Raw genomic sequence first — 19,379 nt, 5'->3', positions numbered from 1 at the left:
AGTGTGGTCGTAAGTACCAGTGTTATTTAGGGGGAGTGTTTAACTCTGGACTACACTGCCTGTACTGGTAATGAAACTGCTAACACATTTTCAGTTTGAATTATTTCCCGATACTGAAGTTGATTATTACATTTGTTGGTTCATCCAATCAATGTGTCCGTGATGTAAGACCGACTGTATGTTGGCAGAGAGAGACTGTGCTCTCCACTTTATTCTCTTCCCACGTTGCACATGTTTGGTTCAGTAAACTTAATAATGAGTTATATTGACCTGCTGTCTGCTCCTCATCGACTGAGGTTTGCAGCTGATGATGCAGACCTGATTCTTACCTGAAGCTTTGAGCTTAACTGAACTTCAAAACATTAAACTCTCCCCAGACATGTTGTCCTCAACACACAACACCTTTGTTTTTAACTTGTTGTGACACAGAAATAGATTCTGTCTGTGCCGGGAAGGCAATTAATTATTGAAATAGCTTCATAATAATTTAATGTAACCTTAAATTCACACCGTGACAAAAACAAGTCAGTTTAAGACCATTCAGGTTCTACGAGCTGAGTGGTGAGGAACACTGACGGGATGCCACTCTTGTTCTAGAGCTAGTGGTGTGTCATTCTACCAGCTTATGGCTCTTATAAATGATATGGCTGAGGAGGATTTGCCCATCCATTAAATGGCAACTCACCCATTGAGCCCCATAATGTTTGGACAGAAATGTCTGTGTGTCATTTTTCACTCTCAAACAACAGAATTTTAAAGAAAAAATGACAATGGCTTTCTTTTGGTTTAAAATTGCTCTGTTAATTTGTCCTAGTTTCATCCATCTGGGAGAGAAGAACAACGTTTAATTAAATAAATAATATTACTGTTGGGTTATAACCGTCCACCATGCACTTCTGAGTGATGTGATCTGAGTAAACTACCACTGTGTTCTTGATGACAAGTCATCATAAAAATAATGATAAAAATGTTTTCAAATAAATCATTGACTCTTTCCTTTTATTTGACACTTTTGAGGGATAGACATGACCGGCAGAGCCATCGCCCGGCCAGCACTGACGCTGATCACCCCCTCAATCATCCGGATGGAGATATCGGACTTTAAATGGAGGAGCGCTCGCTTCAGCACGAGTTTTGTCCTGTTGTCCTGTTGTCCTGATGTATGAATGTATTTCTGTCGTTTCTGTGTTGAATTGGCTGTGAAGACAAATAAATCTGAAAAATCTTATAAAGTCATGGTTTCCAACACAGCGCAGGCCTTTTTGCATCAGGATGTATGAGGCAGGTGGACATTCTGAAAGTCAAGACAGGTATGTTTGGATCTCACTCCCTTTTCATTTCCTCCACGAGTGTGTTTTCAAAGAGAAACTCGTGCCTCAGCGGTGACGCCTGAGGAATTGTATGAGCATCAACTGAGGGTGTTCCCTGAATCAAGCCAGAGCCTGAAACTAAAGCTCAGTTCACATGGGACTGGAATTACACAGAGGCCTCATGCATAATTCAACAATAAAGGTTGCTGTTGAGAAACCGCCAGGTATTTAAGAGGACTTCATTTCCTATTGGCTGGCTTAGTGCAGTGCAGAAACTACAAAAGCATTTCCTGCATAAAATGCTTGTGATTACTGAAAATGATTTTAGTGCAGCATTCTAAGCATTTGAAAAGTCTTTGTCTTGTTGCTCTAGTGATCTGGATGGTATTATGTTTGTTAAACTAAGTCTACAGCCATGCTGGCGGCTCTTTGAGGCTGTACAACAGTGCTGTGAGCTAAATGCTAACTTCTCTGAGAGTACTTCCTCACCTAACATGCTCTTTCTCTCTCTGTCTTGGTCCTTCTCTATCTTTATCTCAAAATGAATAATAATAAAGTGCACTTATGTGTTACTTCATGCACCTGCCGTTGTCAGGCGGGACATGAACTGTCGAGGCTCCGATTGTTCCTCATTTGTATGTTGCTTTGGACAAAAATGTCTGCCAAATGGATAAATGCAATTATGAACTTAATTTGATAAGTTACTGGAGACGAGACCCCGATGTTCTAAAATGATGTGTCCATCCTTCCTGGCTAATACCCCCAGCAGCTTAATCAAGCCTGTAACAACACATTTTCTATTGTGCTCAAACACCAGCGTGTGCAGTCAGTGCTACTCACTCTTTCCTTATCTAACTACAGCAGCATGCATGATGAAATTAATTGACTTCTACAGTCACAACAGTATGTTAGATGGTTGTAAGTTAGTGGGGAGGGGAGTGCGTCTGTGCAGTTACTCTTATTAATTGTATTTCCTGTTCAACAGGGTATTATGGACATGAGGAAGGATGATTCTTTGCAATGAATAACTTCATTTCGTCTTCTCGCCTCCATCAAAGATAATTAAAAATTGAGACAAGAAACTTTAATAAATGAATGTCTGGCACAAAAGCGAGTGCAACTTATTTTCGATATTAAAAGTGAGTTTTATTACCTTCGGGGAGATCTGTGGTAAATGAGCAAAATGCTGTAATATATCCAGCTGCTGAGATTGATGATTATGTGGGTAATGTGGGCCAAGTGATAACATGAAGAGGAAGAACTTAAAGGTCTGCTTTCGATATTAGACAGTAATACGCATAAATGTACATTACATTTTCAGCAGCTTGTTTCCCACATGAACTACATCACACAAGAAGAAACAGGCATACTGTAAATGATGTAGAGCGTGGTTTTAAATTGTTCAGTGTTCTTTATAATGACGAATATATTTGTTGCTGCGCTTTCACATGTTTGCTCTGGAAGTTATACGTGAGAATCTTGCTAAACTTTTGATACAGCAGAAAAAGTATTTCGCTAACAAAATGGCCACAGTTGTAGTACTCGTACTTGTTTGCTACCAAGTCCAAACCCCCACAGCTGACTGTCAAAGCTGGCGTCTCAAGCTGCAGTTCTTTTCACGGCCACCGGATGCTGACGCCAGGAAAACTCTGAATACATGGAAGTGAAAACTCCAAAGTGAGACTTACATAAGGTTTGCACTGTTTCAAAATAAATCAAAAGCAGAAGAAACAGACAAACCTAAACCAGTGTTCTGCTTCCAGTTCATCCTCTGAAATCTGCGCAGATCAATCAGGACATCTTGTACAGGAAGCTTTCTCGAAACGCTTTTTCTGACAAAGACATAGAAGCACACTGAAGGAGAGAAGCAGGCAAACTTCAATGATACACTATGAAAGAGAGCACAGGAGGACAATGGATGGACAGCCTGGGAGGCACACCGCAGTGAGAAACAGCATACAAAAGATTTCTTACCTGAGCCGAGGAGGAGCACTCCTCCACAGTCTTGCCTGGCATCTCTCCTCATTGTGGGGACTCCCTTTTTCACAGCTTGAGACTGCTTTTCCTTCTTCTCTCCTCCACTACTGCTGCACCACCCTCTCCTTTAACATGATGGATGGTGTTCCCTGCCGGCGCTGAATCACGGCTCTCTCTACAGCTTCAGGACATTTAAAGTTATTTGTAGGCTAAAAATCACATTCAGAGACTAGCGATAGCAGCTATTTGGTTGTTTATTCTTTTGTTTACTGTCTTTGTTCACTTTGTTTATTCACTCTTTTCCTCCTTCCTTGTCAAGAAGTTTGTTTTCACCCTTTTATTTAATGCCTCTTGACCAAGGAGTCCGTTTGCTTTGGCACAAATCAGGGAAGGCGTTATTCCATTACTTACCTGTTGGTTGGGTCAAGCTCCATACATAAAAGTTTCAAACAAACAATCATTTATCAACCAAAAGCTCCTAGGAGGAGTCAGTTCCTTCACTTTTAAAGGCTTGGGTGTGGCAAGTCCTCTCTCACCTCTGCACCGGCCACATGTCAGACAGACAGATTCACCCTAAAGGCCTTAAAATGCTCACCAACCATCTCTGTGCGCTCTGCCGACTGACTGGCAGAGATTACAGCAGATTGTGATCATTAGCTTGTGACAGATTACAATTTACAATTATTATTATTATCCCCATTGTTGCATGGAATTGCATTTTTACATCTGATTTATTCATCATGCAAGAAAATATAGTTGCCTTTCATTGTAATTCACATCCGTCTAGTGTTCATTGACGGCTGTTTCCCCAACAGGAACAACAAAAGAAGGGTTTTGTAAGTGGGATTAAGAAAGACAAAGTCATCTCTGACAGACAAACAAGGGTGAACGAGATCAACACAGATAACTTAAGTTAACTACCCCGAGCAACTGTTCCCACAGCAACCATGTCGGTCCAAAATGGCAACGCATACGTCAGTCACCAGTAACTGGTTGGTTGGTTGAATGACAATGTTAATGTTAATGTTGATGAAGTGAAAACTGATTGCACTTAAATCTGACAATCAGGTCTTTTTGAAAAAAGTCCAACAGTGTACTTTGGATAATGGTCAGTAATGCAGCAGCCCCCAAGAAACAGACCCAAGTTAATTTACTTTCTTTGTATTATATTACAGGGAGAAGTCAGGCGGTTGTGGTGGATGGTGATAAATCCAGCATCAGCATAAAGGAAGTACGCACCACAAGAAGTTCAACTCAGGTCTCCACTTTATTAATGTCTTGACTCAAGGAGATAACAACTACTGTAATAACCAACAGGAGCGTCATCATGATGTCTACATTCTTAAAGAAGACTTCCAGAAGAACGGGGGCCAGCAGAGGTTTCCCGAGTGGTACATCATACTTGAAGAAAGAAACACCTTTGTGTTTGGAATAGAAGTACTTTTTTGCGTTACTTAGAATACAAAGAAGAACAATTGCTGAATCAAACAAGGGACAAAAATATCACACCATAATTACCATAATATATTAAACACAATTAGCTTTGCTAAGATCCATGAAATAAAGAAAGAAGGTGTTTAACACATACAGCATGTACTGTTAAAATACATGTAAAGCAAAAAAAGTTCCATTAGGTTAAATTAAGTAATTTCTTTTCATTAATATTTAAATGATGCATGCTCATCCAAAATTTAATACATTCTTTAAAAAGAAAAAAAGCAATTATTTAAATGTTTGAATGCAGTTATTTAAGTATAGATGCCAAACCGTTTCAAAGCAAACGGTAAATATTATTTTTCAGTATAAGAATAAGAGAAATATATGTAAAACATTGTTTTTTGTTGTTTTGACAAAGTTTGTTGGGTTGAGAAGCAACCTGTGCACATAATCAACATCGGCACAGTCATATTAATATGGATCAATAACAATGTCAGTTTACGCAGCAATTTATTTTATTTTAGGATTATTGTTCTAAGTAGAATCACACTGTGCTGTGTAAAAAAAAGCAGTATTAAGTACTATGGACTCGCTTTTGTCTTCAATGAACTGCAAAATATAGGATTGTCGGAATAATTAGTAATCCAAAAGAAATTTACTTTACTAATTTTGGTAATTAACTGGATTATGTAAATTAGTATTCCAGCGTATTTTCACTCCCGCCAAGGAGGTAATGTTGTCTGTTTTCTTTGTGTTTGATAGTCATGATTTCTCAAATACCTTCAACAGATTTTTGTTAAATTCAGTGTAGAGCTGCGTCATGGGCCAAAGAGTAAGTGATACAGGTTTTAAGTTTATCCTGGTGCAGATCAAAGGTTTTATTTGATGTTTTCTAGTATGGATTGCCAGGTAGGGGTTTTGTCTTTTCTCATGAACTACTACACTTTCTTGAATGGAAAGAAAAGCTCGCGTGTATCCTTAGCTCAGTTTGTGCCTCACATATAGGAAATGGAATCTGAACTTGGTGAACGGGTTAAAATGATTTTTTTTGGTATCATGCAGTGGAGGTGGATTTTGAGATCAGATCCAGACACAGAATATAAAATGTCTTTTCAAAATAATGGATTTAGACAATTGTTTAGCCTTGGCAGAGGCATGCAGGTAACTGTGACTGTGTTTCACAGTAATGTGATCTGTCCATGGTCATATTCAGACCCAATACAGAAGGCTGGAACAACAGGCTCAGTGAATTTGGTTCTGAAGGTGTAAATGTGATCCATTGAATTAGTGGAGACTATGTAGTAGGACAGAGTGCCGTCGACCCAGTCGAGAAACACTCCTAGTCGTTTAAAGCCAGGAGAGGACACAGTGACCTTGTCTGATTTTTGATTATACCTGACACTGTATCCAGTTTTGGGAACATAGTCTAAAGCCCAGGAGTTCAAATTCTTTCCAATGATGCACCCGGGAACTACCCCCTTCCTGCCAATAGCTACATATGAGACACCTGCACAAACGTATCCGGTCCACTCCACCTCCCAGTAATAACGCCCATTCAGCTTCTCTTTGCACAACACCTGCTGAAGGATGTCGAACCTCTCTGGGTGATTAGGATATTTCTGCTCTTCGAGACTAGACTCCACCTTTTTGTTGTCGTCAGAAAGAGCGAGCAAGTTGTGTGCTGTGTTTGGGTCAAAGGTGAGGTCACAGGCATCTGATGGAAAGACCAAGACACGATCTGTTATCAGTCATCCTCAGCGCCATTCAAACTACATTTTGTGACAGCATGTCTTCATGTAACGATTATTATATTCATGTCTAGCCTCCTGTTATTTAACATACACAAAATACTTCACTGTTATTCACCTTAAGATTTTATCAATCATAAGGGAAGTTGACACCATTTACAAGACAAAAACCACTTCTTTTGTCATGGCGACACCTTGACAACTTGAAGACAGGCCAAACAGACAAGGTAATCTGAAAGAGCAAGGCAGGTAAGAGGCAAACAGCAGGTCTAAACATGGGCAACAGATGACAAGCAGGTTTTCAGAAGCAAGGACAGGGAACAGGACGGGGGGGACAGGCTACAGGCTGGAAAGCCTGGAACGCAATGGCAGTAAGACAACACTGACGAGACAACTTTGACAGTCTGAAAGTAGAAAAGTGGCCAGTATATGTACTCTAAGGGAATGGGGGACAGGTGTGTAGGCAGTAGCAGGATCAGGTGGCGAAGGGTGGGAAAGTCTGAGGGCTGATTGTAACTTGTATGATTGCATGTGACAAATAAATTGATTGACTGATTGATAATAGGGTCTACAAAGAATAGGAACTAGGAGAAAGACAAAAGAGACACAGGGCAGGTGTCACCATGACATCCTCTGTGGTTTGTCCGGCATGTTTCCAAATAACGCCTGAAGAGGAGGAAAGTACTTTAAGAAGTATACGTTTTTGCTTTGATGTGAAGAGATGCAGATATAATTACTTACACCAGAGTAAATTTCTTCTGTCCGTGACACAATCCAGAGAAGGCAGGCGAAGATATGAAAAGTCATCAGTGACCAGACTGCCCTCCTGATAATAGTACATGGTTGCTCCTTGGTATTTCTCATTTGATATGGCTGCTACAAGGAAACTGACATTCCTGCTGTCCTTCATGTCTTTGGCAAGCTCACAAAAAGTTTGGGCTTTTTGTTTCATTTTGATTATCACCCGCGGGGAGAAACACCACAAGTCGTCAGTAGATGGTGCGACATCGCGAGTGCACTCTGAATCAGGTGATTCCAAAGAGTCGGCCAACGCTCGGAGGTAGGGATCTCTGCGTCCCAGGGAGGTGAAAGCAAAGCACAGAGCATGCTTTGCATTTGGATTGAGAATCTCTCTATCCAACTCTGTCTGATTTGACACAATTTTTGCCTGCGTTTCCTCCATCATGCCCACACAGGTCTTTAAGGCATTGATTTCTCTCTCTGTGATATTTAGCCACATCTTCACTTTTTCATTGCTGAATAGTGACTTGGCCCTTTCTGCAGATATCTTCTCTAATGCTCTTTCGTCTTCTGTACCTCCACGAATCAGGGGAAGTTTCTCTGCAATTGTCTGCTGCACAGTAAGAATGTAATCCTGAAATATCTGTTGGAAATTGCGAACCCTATCATGAATCACTGGAAATTGTTTCACAATTTTGTTATTCATAGCATCATAGCATCTCATCCTCAGTTGATATAAGTCTTCTAAGGTACTGTGAATCTTTCTCACTCTACCAGCAGAGATCTCACGGACCAGCAGCTCAGCTTGAGAATGAAATTTCTTCAAGGGCACCAGCCAGACCTTCATTGGAACTGCATTTATTCCTTCTTCTCCAAGAAGTTCTGGAAGTTTATGGTAGGTTTTCACTGCATCTGCAAAGGTTGTAGGGAGGCTTTCAAGAAGGAAGTCTCCATGAAACTTGCAGGAGAGATTGCTGACCAGAGATTTTTCTTCTTCAGTCAGTTTGATAGAACCTGACCCCTCAATGCTAATAGTAGGAATCTTCCTTATCGCAACTTCCATTTTGCCCTCGATGTCCTCAAGGTTGCTGTCCTCTAACTTGCCACTGTCAAATACAAAGAAAGCATTTGCCCCATAAAGGATGCCTGTGACAACATGTGTCGCTAAGCCCTTGTCAGTAATGGCTGTTTGTTGCACCTTCACGGTTCCAGGAGGAGCTGTGAATTGTTTATAAATGGTGGTGGCTTGGTACTTGAGTGTAACTCTGCTCTGATTCTTGGATTTCTTTGTCTCATTCAGATACTTGGCAGATCCCCCAACTTCAACCAGTCCACCCAGGAAACTGACTCCCAGTGAAGCTCCAATATCCATCAAAGAAGACTTGGAGTCAGTCGTATCAGAGGCAGAGATTTGAAAATCACTGCTGCGTTGAGAATTAGTTGATGCATACTGTTGCAGAGTTTCATCACCAAACAATGAGAAACCTACAGAAAAGAAAAAAGCCATCTGGTAAAGCTGGAAAAGTTGTTACCGTGTGTTCAGAACAAAAACAGCAATCCTGTGATGCCTGTTTGAGTAATACATCTATGACGCCAAAATAAATCACAGTGGTTTATAAAACTATGAGACAGGATTTTGCAACTTTGGAAACAATTTTATCCTCAACGTTAATGACAAGGTAAGCAGTAGAATTCATTGTGTCCTGAATATATCCTGATATCAGTTAAGATATAAGATGTCAAGATACAATAAGAATAAAAAGATCAGATACAGCTAAAAATGGAAAAATGTATTTAATCTCTCCCTGAAGAAAACACTTTACACAACCGTTATATATATATCAGCTAATGCAAGTGAAACTTCAGTGCTCTGCCTGATTAACATCATGCTTCATTTATTTCATCCTAAAGTAGTCAACTTCAAAATGTACCTGGGATCAGTTTCTCTCGGCGAGCGTCATACAGCATCCCCAGGGCGAAAGGTCGACCCAGACCAGCCATTATCATGATATCTGAAGACATGACTGCAACCTGAAACCACACAGCCTTTAAAATGCGAACAAACCGTGTGCTGCAAGTTGATCACAGAGACAACACAATTGAAAAAAGCTGTGTGATACGCAGACTGCAGTTCAGTAAAAGCCCCAGTTACTATCTCTCACCTGGTGAAGGTGTGTAGATCCACTGAGTTGTGTTTGAGTCCTCTTGACTTCCAACTGGAGCTTCCAGTCTGATGCTGTGTGATGTTGTGAGATTACTTATATCCTGAGATATACAGAGTCCATCTCTGTGACTCCTCCCCCTGACACCCTGGAATATTTCTGTCTCATAGATCATGTCTGCGTGCAATTTTCAATAAGTGCATTTGCCTCACAGCTTTTTTTCATATTGCTAAATTTGCATCGCCTGACGGAGTCAAGTGTAAGAGACATTGCTGAACTTTGCATGCAAAGCTTTTACATGTCTGCTCTGGCCGGTAATGAGTTCCGTCATATTCACACATTTCAATAATTATCTTTTTCATTTTGCATCACGTTGTAGTCAGAAGCAGGTATAGAAGATATTGCTGGATTGTGCACGTACAAATATAAGAGATAATATAAAGTGATCTTTATTAAGTCTTATTTTGTTTACATGTTGTGTAATTACAACAAAACAATACTAGTTATTATCACTGACTTCCATTTACTTTATCTATTGAACTGCTGTTTGCCAATAATAATGACTGATTATGAGTTCAAATATCTCTCTCTCCCGAAGTCACAGGATCCTGTCTTTACGATTTGACAACGAGGATCGTCTAAATTCAGGCTGAATTAAGGCTGAATTCAGTCCTGCACATACATAAAAACACAAAACAACAATTAATATGAACACGAACGATGACTACTCTAACCTTCAACCAAACTGCAGCAGTGAGTCTCACCAAACCCTGCAGACAGCCAGGAATAGTATCCACAGAGACACTGAGTCTCACTGACTCTGATCCGTGGACAAATCTGTGGTCTCTTTGGCCTTAAGGCAGCAGTTCGGCATGAACGGGAGGTGCTGAGAGCAGCGAGTATGTACAGTAGCTGATAAGGTTGATAAAGTTGTTGAAACGTGTACTCTTTTTAACCCCGTAGATAAATGTATATATATTTTATATTGCAACTTGGGCGACAGTCAATCATTTAGGGACGTTTTTGACTGAAAATGAACAGATTCGAACATCCTTGAGAATTAAAGATGATCAGTGTCACACCATCATAAAACAAAAGTCTGCTTCCCCACACTAACTCCCCCTCAAACACACACACACACACACACACACACACACACACACACATCAGATTTAAAAACAATCTAGCATTTGTTTTTTCACACCTTATTAAAATCATTGAATTTTCTAACCAAGCAAGGAAATTGTGTACACGTTATGGCTTGAGATGAATTATCAATATTTGACAGATAAACTGACAGATCTTATTGAAGTATGTGATACGTAAACTTATTGGCTCTTGTGCTCAATGCCTTTCTTCCTCCCTGTCTCAAACGGACAGATACTGTATATAGACATCATGACGTCTTTTGATGTTAAACAATTAAGATGTTAATGTAACTTTTATATTCTTGCATTTCTGCAAAGCACTTTACTTAAACTTGACGATGAAACCTCTTGAAAATTATTTAGTTGTTATCTAAGGAATCAGCTGCAGTCATACCGACAGTTTGGTGAGAATAGACAGGGAGACGTTTGTCTGTGCGGTGTCTTCCAGAAACAAACAGTAACCTCCTTGTGTTGATGCTGATGTATGAAGGTATAGCGAGTATCTGGAAAAGTAAAGTTGAATGAAGGTCAACTTTTTGACAGTAGTGGGACATATGTCAGGGCACAAGGACTACTTTCATCAGATTGTGTCTATGAGTAACAGTATAAAGAAGGTAAAATAAAAATATAGGAAGTATTAAGGTGTTCAGATTGAACACACACACACATGATAGCGGTCAAATTCACACAATTAAACCGAAGTGAAAATGAGCTGTCTGTTGAAAATAACACACTAGCAATGTAAAGACAAAGGTTTTCTTTATAGGTTATTGAATAATAAATCAGTAATGGGGGTTGCATTTCATTAAAATGTATCAAATAATTGCCTGTTAGCTTAAATAACCGAGGGGTTATGAATATGGCTAAGCTCATTATTGGCCAGACATGCAAAATCTTTGCATGGTTAATTCAGCTGAAAAAACATATAACATAACTCAGACAATCAGGCAATGAAAAATTAACAAAATGGAAAACAGCTGTGAGAGAAACTGTGGGATTCTTGAAATTTGCACGCAAACGTGATCTGTTGAAGTCGACGGGTTCCAGGTGTGCAGGAGGCATGTTAGAGGGAGGGGTCAGCGGGTTATCTGACAGGATATAAGTAATCACACAACATCACAGACCATCAGACTGGAAGCTCCAGTTAGAAGTCAAGAAGACTCGTACACAGCTCAGCTCATCTGCACTACTTCATCAGGTGAGGATAAAGTACAATCGTTACTGACCAGGAAATGTTTCTGTTGCTTGTCTCCACTTTCTCTTTGACTAATGTTGTTGATTTTTCCCAACAGGTTGGAGTCATGTCTTCAGACATCTTGGTGGTAGCTGCCCTGGGTAGACCTTTCACCATAGGGGCGCTCTATGATGCTCGGCAAGATAAACTGATCCCAGGTAAACTCGAAGATCACTTTATGAAGCTGGTAAATTACTTAATTCAGTAACCAAAATACAGATTTGAATTTATAAGCACACAAATTACACTCCCTTTCAGAAAAAACACATGTATGACATATGATCACTTGTAAAGTATACATTAATAACTATACAAGGATTGACCAAAAAGTCCTGCAGGTCTAGAAACATGAGCAGTCAGATCCCCAGGTTAGTCAAACACATTTGGAAAAGAAAATGAAGGCGAACAGTAAAAGTATTTATTATTGATAAATACAATTATTATTTATTTAGTTTGCCTGTGAAATCAAGGATAATTACAAACAGTTTGGTTGTTAATTCCAAGTCAAGAGGTTTAGATAATCTGACTGATTGTGTTTCTTGCTGCGTCTGATTTTATTGTTTGTAATGTCACTGCGTTATGTTACTGAGTGTAATGCTACCATATGGAAAACAAAACCCCAAGTTGGAATCCTTCAGGAGGAGTTTGCGTGCCATCACACCCACTGAGTGCACTGAAACGTTGCCTTGCCTGCTTCAACAGATGGATGATGTTTGATTGGTTTGTTCTTTTACTTGTTTTAGGTTTCACATTGTGGGATGATGACGTTCTGAAAGAGAACACAGTTGATTGTCCTCAGCCCAGCAGTGTTTTTGAAATCATTGCATCTGATTCCATTGACGACAAGTCCTCTCTGCTGGATGTTGAAGCTTCTCTGAAAGCCAGTTTCCTGGGTGGACTGATTGAAGTTGGAGGATCTGCCAAGTATCTGAATGATACGAAGAAATTCAAGAGTCAGAGCAGGGTGACTCTTCAGTACAAAGCCACCACCAACTTCAAACAGTTGATGACTAATCTTGGAAACGAGCACGTCGAATTTTCTGAATTATTTGACAACATCAAGGCAACACATGTAGTGATAGGGATCCTTTATGGGGCGAATGCTTTCTTTGTCTTTGACAGTGACAAAGTAGATTCTAGCAATGTACAGGAAATCCAGGGCAACATGGAGGCTATGATACAGAAGATTCCCTCGGTTGAAATAGCGGGGCAAGCTTCTGTCCAGCTAACCAGTGAAGAAAATGCCATAATCGACAACTTCTCTTGCAGATTCATTGGGGACATTTTGCTTACAAGTAACCCTACAACTTTTCAGGATGCAGTTCAAACTTACCAGCAACTTCCAAAAATGATGGGAAAAGAGAATACTGTTCCAATGACAGTGTGGCTCGTGCCGCTGACAAATTTTTATCCTGAAGCACCTCAGCTGGTTGCTGATAGCAGCACTCCGATAATTAGGAAGGCTCGAAGCATTCTGGAAGACATAAGGCTACTGGAGATGAGATGCAACGACGCTCTGGATGACAAAATAGTGAAAATGTTTCCACAGCTTAAATTGAAGCTTAGTAATTTCAAAACCACGTTTGGCAGTTACATGTTAGACCTCCGACAGACCATTGCCAAGCAACTAGAGCTCTACCGGAGTGGAGAGGAAGATGAGAGTTCATTGCTGAAAGTGTTTGAGCAAAACGTCAGATCACCATTCAACATCGACAACCTAAACTTGTGGATGGAATGTGAAGAAAGAGAGATCAATGTCATTAGGTCCTGCATGGATATTATAGAGGGAGCAAAGCCCAAAATAGTTTCAAGTGAGAGTGAGATGTTCATGGCGCTTCTTGACTCAAAAGTACAGCATGCTTTGTGCTTTGTGTTCACCTATGTGATAGAACAAGACCCCTACCTGAAGGCGTTAACTGAATACTCGACAACTAAAAGGATTTTAACGCTCAGGCCACCGGCAAAAAGCTACTGGTATGCCTCAGACGAAATAGGAGAGCTTATGAGAGAAAAGGCCCACATTTTCTGCAACCTTGCCAAAGAGATGGACAACCGCACTGTCAGCTTCATTGTAGCAGCTGTAAAAGATGGAAAACAAAAAGGAGCAGGAATCCACTATTACAGGGAGGGCATCCAGATCACCGATGTGTTTACACGTCCTAACATACCTCGTGTGGAGAGCATACAAGACAGGAGAGAGTTACTCTGGTGTAGGTATTTAGTGCTCGTGTTCTCTTCACGCTGTAATTGTGTTCTGCTTTTTCGATGTTTTTTGGCACTTAACTACCTCCAAACACTTGGGGCTAGAAACTTTTTTGATGTGGGTCTTATTCCTTTTAATAAAACCTTTAATTGCATCTTTTATCTCATTTATACTTTTTATTTAATTGAACCCTAATGCTTTTAAAGGGTTCTTCTTGCTTTAGAGTGCTCAGTCGAACAGCCCTGCAATAAATTCTACCTTTATAAAGGTATTAATGTTTAGTTTTGCTGAAACTTTTTAGTGAGGCGTTGATTCAACTTTAGGGTTATATTGGAGGCTGTAGTTATATTGCAGTCCTATTTACCTATATTGCATTATAGGTGTTTCTTAGACATCAACTGACGCCTCAACTCCTTTCAGACGCTGTAACTGCTCTCTGGCACTTATATTTCAACTGATACTTCAACTCCTTTCAGTGTCTACACTTCAACTTGCATTTTAAATATCTAAAAAGCATTTAAAATGTATGAAAGACAGTACTCTGCTTTCAACACTGACACTACCATCTCTCAGTTTTTACCCCTGAACTGACACTAACTTTTCTGCACTTACACTTCCTTTCAGACACTTTAACTGCTTTCGGCACTGACTCTTCAACTCCTCTTGGCACATTCACTTCACCTGACAATTAGGCTTCACTTAAACCCATTCTTCATATTCATGCAACGCTTAAACTGAAATGTCAAATCCTCATAACTCTTCCGCTTTAACTGCCGCTTTCATTTCTTTCAGTGCTTGTGTTACATCTGACACTTCGACTTCCTTTAGTGCTTAATCTTAATTTTAGTTTCATGTAAATAGTCATCTTCCAACAAGAGCCACAGTGCTTTAAATATATATATATATTTATGTATATATATATATATAGACATGCCTTTGTGAATTGCAGTATGGGTGGTGATGAGGATAACTGGTAACAGATTATGTGTTGGTCTCTCCATCAGATGACTGTGAACTCACCCTGGATCCAAACACACTACATCCAGCCCTGACTCTTTCTGAGGACAACAAAAGTGCAGAGTCTGGAAAACCTAAGTTGTCCCCCGAACACGCAGAGAGATTCGAGTCGTATCAGCAGGTGATGTGCAAAAAGGCGCTGAGTGGGCGCCATTATTGGGAGCTAGAGTGGTCTGGTTTGGTTCGGGCTGGTGTCTCATATAGAGGAATCATGAGGAAAACATGGGCAGTAGAGGGCTCACTTGGACACAGTGACAAGTCCTGGGTTTTTGATCATTATCCAAAATCTGGATATCATTACATTTACAAGGGTAACACCGTAGCTGTCAGTGTGCCCACTCCTGGCTTTAAAAAACTAGGAATCTATCTGGACTGGCCTGCCGGCACTTTGTCCTTCTACATGGTCTACTCTACTTACAGAGTGAAGCACCTCCACACCGTCCACAACCAATTCAATGAGGCCGTTTACGCAGCCTTCTTGATCGGGTTTCCAAAACCGCATCACAACGGTCAGATCAAATTGCTCTAAAATGAAGTCAGATATGGATTCTGTGTTTTACAGGAAGTATGTTAGGAATGGTGGTGATAGGAGTTGTAGCACATTTCTGACACTTGATTATACACTTCCATCTCACTTAGTAACTTGGCATCTTGTTGCTTTATTGCATGACAAGTACATAATTAATAATATAAATCATTTACAATAAATCGTTAATCGATAGCTTGAAAGCGTGGTAGTGGTAGGTCTTCCCTCCACAATGCAGGGTGTGGTGATCTATAGCAGATAGGCGTGTTGAATGAATATTTTGCCTGCTCTTCCTCATCATTTTCTAGTGTAGAATGTGTGAAATGTGTGAAATATGATGGATACAGTCACAAAGCTTAAAATCCTGATGGCAGAGAAATATTATAACTTAGTGTGGAAACAGCGTCACATATTATACAGACAAATAACCGAATTAAGTAGTAGCATGATAAAGGAATATTTCAGTATTTGGGGGAAATACGCTTATTTGCTTTCTAGATGTGAAGAATTATTATTGTAATTATTTCAGGCAGTGTGCAGCAAGTCACAGAAAATGTCACCGTCGTTTACGAATGTATTCTCACCATCAAACAGTGTGATGATGTTTAACAATCTGCTGTAGATTCATAGCTGGAAAGCTTTGCGTGGTAGCGGGAGGACGAACAGCTTGACGGTTCTTCACATATCAGAAAATAAACCTTTCGTCGCCCCAGTGCCTCTTGTTTATTTAGGAATTGCTCTTATTACTTTGTAGTTTGTAGTTAAAGTAATTGTGGGTTTAAATGTATTTTTGGGAAGCTGGAAATTAGTTCTACTTTTTCAAAGAGGTGAGCTTTTGTCTTTTTCTTCTTAAATAAGTATCATGTACCACTCAGGTTCAGTCCTCTACCCTAAGCCATTACGTACGGTCATCTGCATGTTCTGGAGAGAGACTCGCTGTTCGGAGTATTTTGTTGGATGTTGAAGGTGTTCATTCACATCACTGTCAGAGTTCTTTCATCAGCTTGTTAACACATTGATGTCACTGTCTAAATCTGTTTCAGCATGTACTGTAAAATCTGTTTGACATGTTTGCTCTCGCGTTGAGTTAAAAAACAATAAATTGGAGACCTGAGTTGAACACTGCGTGCTGCTTTCTTCTTCCCACTGACTGGTTTAGTCTTTGTTGTAGGATAATAAAGGAGGTGTTGGACCATTCTATGATCCCTCGGGGAGAATGTTGTTCTTTGAAAAACAGCTGTATATCCGAGACCTCGCTCCAGTGTTTTCCCCCTGGGGGAGGGTCTCATGAGTCACATTAAGTTTGATTAGTCATTTAATAAATGATGAAGAAACCTTTCAGTACGCTGGACATTCATAGTCATTCTAAAACATATAGGGCTTTATATTTACCGAGAACAGTTTATAACTGGTACGGCAAAAGAGCCAAGAAAAAACTTTAACTAGCTAAAAGCTGAGCTGACTCAGAAAAAGATTAACACACATAACTTTGGGAAACTGTAAGATTTTATTCTGTGATCCGTAGCACCACACTGACTAATTCCTGCATGCAGTTCTGGTGCTGTGAGGATGTTTCCCAATCTTAAAATCAATAAATGCATAAAAGATGTGTCTTAAAACATTAAATAACAACTTTGTTAATTAATTTTGGAAGGTTTTGCACATTTAATAATCTAATCTAATATGCCTCTGGCACAGATTGGAAACTCATTTACAGTCATACTGTACATTTTGCTAGAGAAAATATGAATATATGTTTAATTTGAATTTGATCATCATTCTGAACATAACATCATTACAAAACCTAGGTTTGAAAATATTAAAATACTTTGTGTACTTTTTTTCATTTTGCATGTCCTAGTGAAATCATTCAGTTTTCTTACCAAGCTTAGATAGAAGGTATTTCAGAGGTTTGCATAGAGCGCTCTGTAACGCTCTGTATGTTCATGTTCATGTTCCTGACTGATAACAATAATACGTTTGTAAATATGGATGAAGTTATTGTGTTTCTTCGGTGTGGGTCGTAGCTGTTGTAGCTGCTCAGTCCTTACTAACTTAATCACATCTTGTTGTGTATATCCTGACTTGTTTGGACTTTGATATATTTAAACCCTTTAATTATAATAATATCTTTTAAATACTCAAGATATGGATTAACTTTAATTTTCCCTCATTTCTGCTAAGCCATTTCTAGGAGCATTGTGATACTGATAGAAGCAAAACTGAGTTTTGCACATTTTGACACTCAAATATTCCAAATATACATTTTCATTTAACTTGGTAATTTAGCATCTCACTGCTTTATTTCATGACGAGTACGTACATAAATAATATACTATAAATCGGTAATCAATAGCTTGAAAGCCTTTTAGTGAAAGTGGTAGGTCTCCATACAAGAAGAGCTTGGTTTTTCTTTGTTGTAACTAACTCTGTCTTTGCCTTTGAGTCCGAAAATGTTTTATAAACCAACAGTGTGTTCGTCCGCCTCTCACTACTTTCTGACTTCCTGTGTGTGGCTCTCAGCTCCAAGCCCATTGGTTCCTACTGAAGATGTGAATCACAAATATATATATATATTTTAAAGGTGAGGGACTTATGGACTGTTTTCTGCAGCTAATTAATCCACATTTTTTGCTCTAGGGAGTGTTTGGGGCAGCAGGACAGTGTGAGTCAAAATAAACTGCAGTGTGTGTGTTCATGGCACAGAGGAAGCAGATATATCAGGCTTTGACACACACAATACTTGTTGGTTTATGTGTATCCATGGGGGTTGTTGACAGCAAGAAAAATATAGAATATTTTTCCTCTTGGCTGTCGGAGTTCTTGAACGCTAGTGTTTTACAAATCCCATGTCTTACAATAAGCAGCTATTTTGTTTATATTCGGACCAAGTTTGTGTCCCCAAAGATCTGAGTTGCCTGAATAGTTGAATAAAAACACAGAAGGAGGGTTCAACGTACTGACAGATGAGCTCTAACTGTTGCATTCAGTTGAAGGACAGCTTGATGGGAAAAAGTAAAAATCTATTTTTTGTATTTAATGACTGACCTCACCAGCAGGTCCTTGCATTTCCAAAATGACTTCATTTTCATTGTGAAAATCCATCTATTTCAGTGTTTTCTCAACTTCTGAGACAGCAGCTGAAAAGGTCGCAGCAACAGCTTCCTGCTATTCGATTGGGTATCCAGTCTTTCTTTGAGGACTTTAAGTGTGTAGAATAAGTGTTGTTTGTGTTGGTGAATGAACACCAAAACTGAGATAATGTTGATGGCAGTGACATATGTTGAGGAGAAGACCCCCAACATTTCAACCACATTTGGTCTTTTTCACAGTAAGTTTAACAGTAGAGCCTTAAATGCACATATACATGTACCACCTGGTGGCAATCTGCAGCGACAACAAGTTAACAGTACGCCATAAATAAAGATTCAACATTAGGAAAATGTTTCATCTCCTATTTTTCACCCTGCTGTTCTCCTTTGTGTTGTATCCGCTGGTGCTGAGAAATCTTCTGCTCCACCTTTTGTGTTTCTGACGAGGTCATTGCTGCTGGGCTCGTGTTCCCTGGCACCGTTTGCAAGTGTCGCAAGTGCTTCCTTTCTGTATTGCACACAAGTTGTAGCGAGGTGGTTGTGGTGGATGGTGACAGAAGAAAGCAGCACTTTTACACGAGAGACCGTGTTGCATTAAGTGTCAGCTCCTATGAAGTGCCCCAATGTAGTTCCAGGAAGTCATCCCGAAAGGAAAAGTCAGGTTCCTGCAGCGGAAAAGGACTTTAGGTTGAAAAGGTCTCCGCTCCTGAAGTGGGACTGTTCAGCTGCAGGACGGCTCTGAACATTACTGACCCCACCATGTGTACAGCATCATTCAGACTGT

The 19,379-nt window shown here is 39.8% G+C and overlaps 2 protein-coding genes across 2 annotated transcripts; one reads left to right on the top strand and one right to left on the bottom strand.

The window, feature by feature from the left end:
• Nucleotides 1–5,902: 5,902 nt before the first annotated feature.
• On the bottom strand, nt 5,903–9,235 carry LOC139303338 (neoverrucotoxin subunit alpha-like). Its single transcript, XM_070927118.1, has 3 exons — nt 9,145–9,235; nt 7,214–8,698; nt 5,903–6,438 (listed from the first exon to the last, which is right to left on the bottom strand). Exons 1-3 carry the CDS (start codon nt 9,233–9,235, stop codon nt 5,903–5,905), a joined length of 2,112 nt encoding a protein of 703 aa, XP_070783219.1.
• A 2,589-nt stretch (nt 9,236–11,824) lies between these two features.
• Nucleotides 11,825–15,506, top strand: LOC139303285 (neoverrucotoxin subunit beta-like). The gene is made up of 3 exons (XM_070927045.1): nt 11,825–11,915; nt 12,501–13,967; nt 14,965–15,506. The coding sequence occupies exons 1-3, from the start codon at nt 11,825–11,827 to the stop codon at nt 15,504–15,506; spliced, it is 2,100 nt and encodes a 699-aa protein (XP_070783146.1).
• The last annotated feature ends 3,873 nt before the right edge of the window (nt 15,507–19,379 follow it).

The sequence above is a fragment of the Enoplosus armatus genome, chromosome 20 (assembly GCF_043641665.1).
Source record: "Enoplosus armatus isolate fEnoArm2 chromosome 20, fEnoArm2.hap1, whole genome shotgun sequence".
NCBI classification, from domain to species: Eukaryota; Metazoa; Chordata; class Actinopteri; order Centrarchiformes; family Enoplosidae; genus Enoplosus; species Enoplosus armatus.
Note: the sequence above shows the minus strand (reverse complement) of the source record. Positions and strands in the feature narration are given on the sequence as shown.

What these genes read in the sequence shown, in the direction of transcription:
- LOC139303338 (XM_070927118.1), bottom strand. Translation starts at nt 9,235, where the DNA reads ATGTCTTCAGATATCATGATAATGGCTGGTCTGGGTCGACCTTTCGCC. An exon ending in CCGAGAGAAACTGATCCCAG is followed by an intron (nt 8,699 to 9,144) that starts GTACATTTTGAA and finishes TCTTTTCTGTAG; the next exon opens with GTTTCTCATTGTTTGGTGAT. An exon ending in CAGAAGAAATTTACTCTGGT is followed by an intron (nt 6,439 to 7,213) that starts GTAAGTAATTAT and finishes TCTTTCCATCAG; the next exon opens with ATGCCTGTGACCTCACCTTT.
- LOC139303285 (XM_070927045.1), top strand. Translation starts at nt 11,825, where the DNA reads ATGTCTTCAGACATCTTGGTGGTAGCTGCCCTGGGTAGACCTTTCACC. An exon ending in GCAAGATAAACTGATCCCAG is followed by an intron (nt 11,916 to 12,500) that starts GTAAACTCGAAG and finishes TACTTGTTTTAG; the next exon opens with GTTTCACATTGTGGGATGAT. An exon ending in CAGGAGAGAGTTACTCTGGT is followed by an intron (nt 13,968 to 14,964) that starts GTAGGTATTTAG and finishes TCTCTCCATCAG; the next exon opens with ATGACTGTGAACTCACCCTG.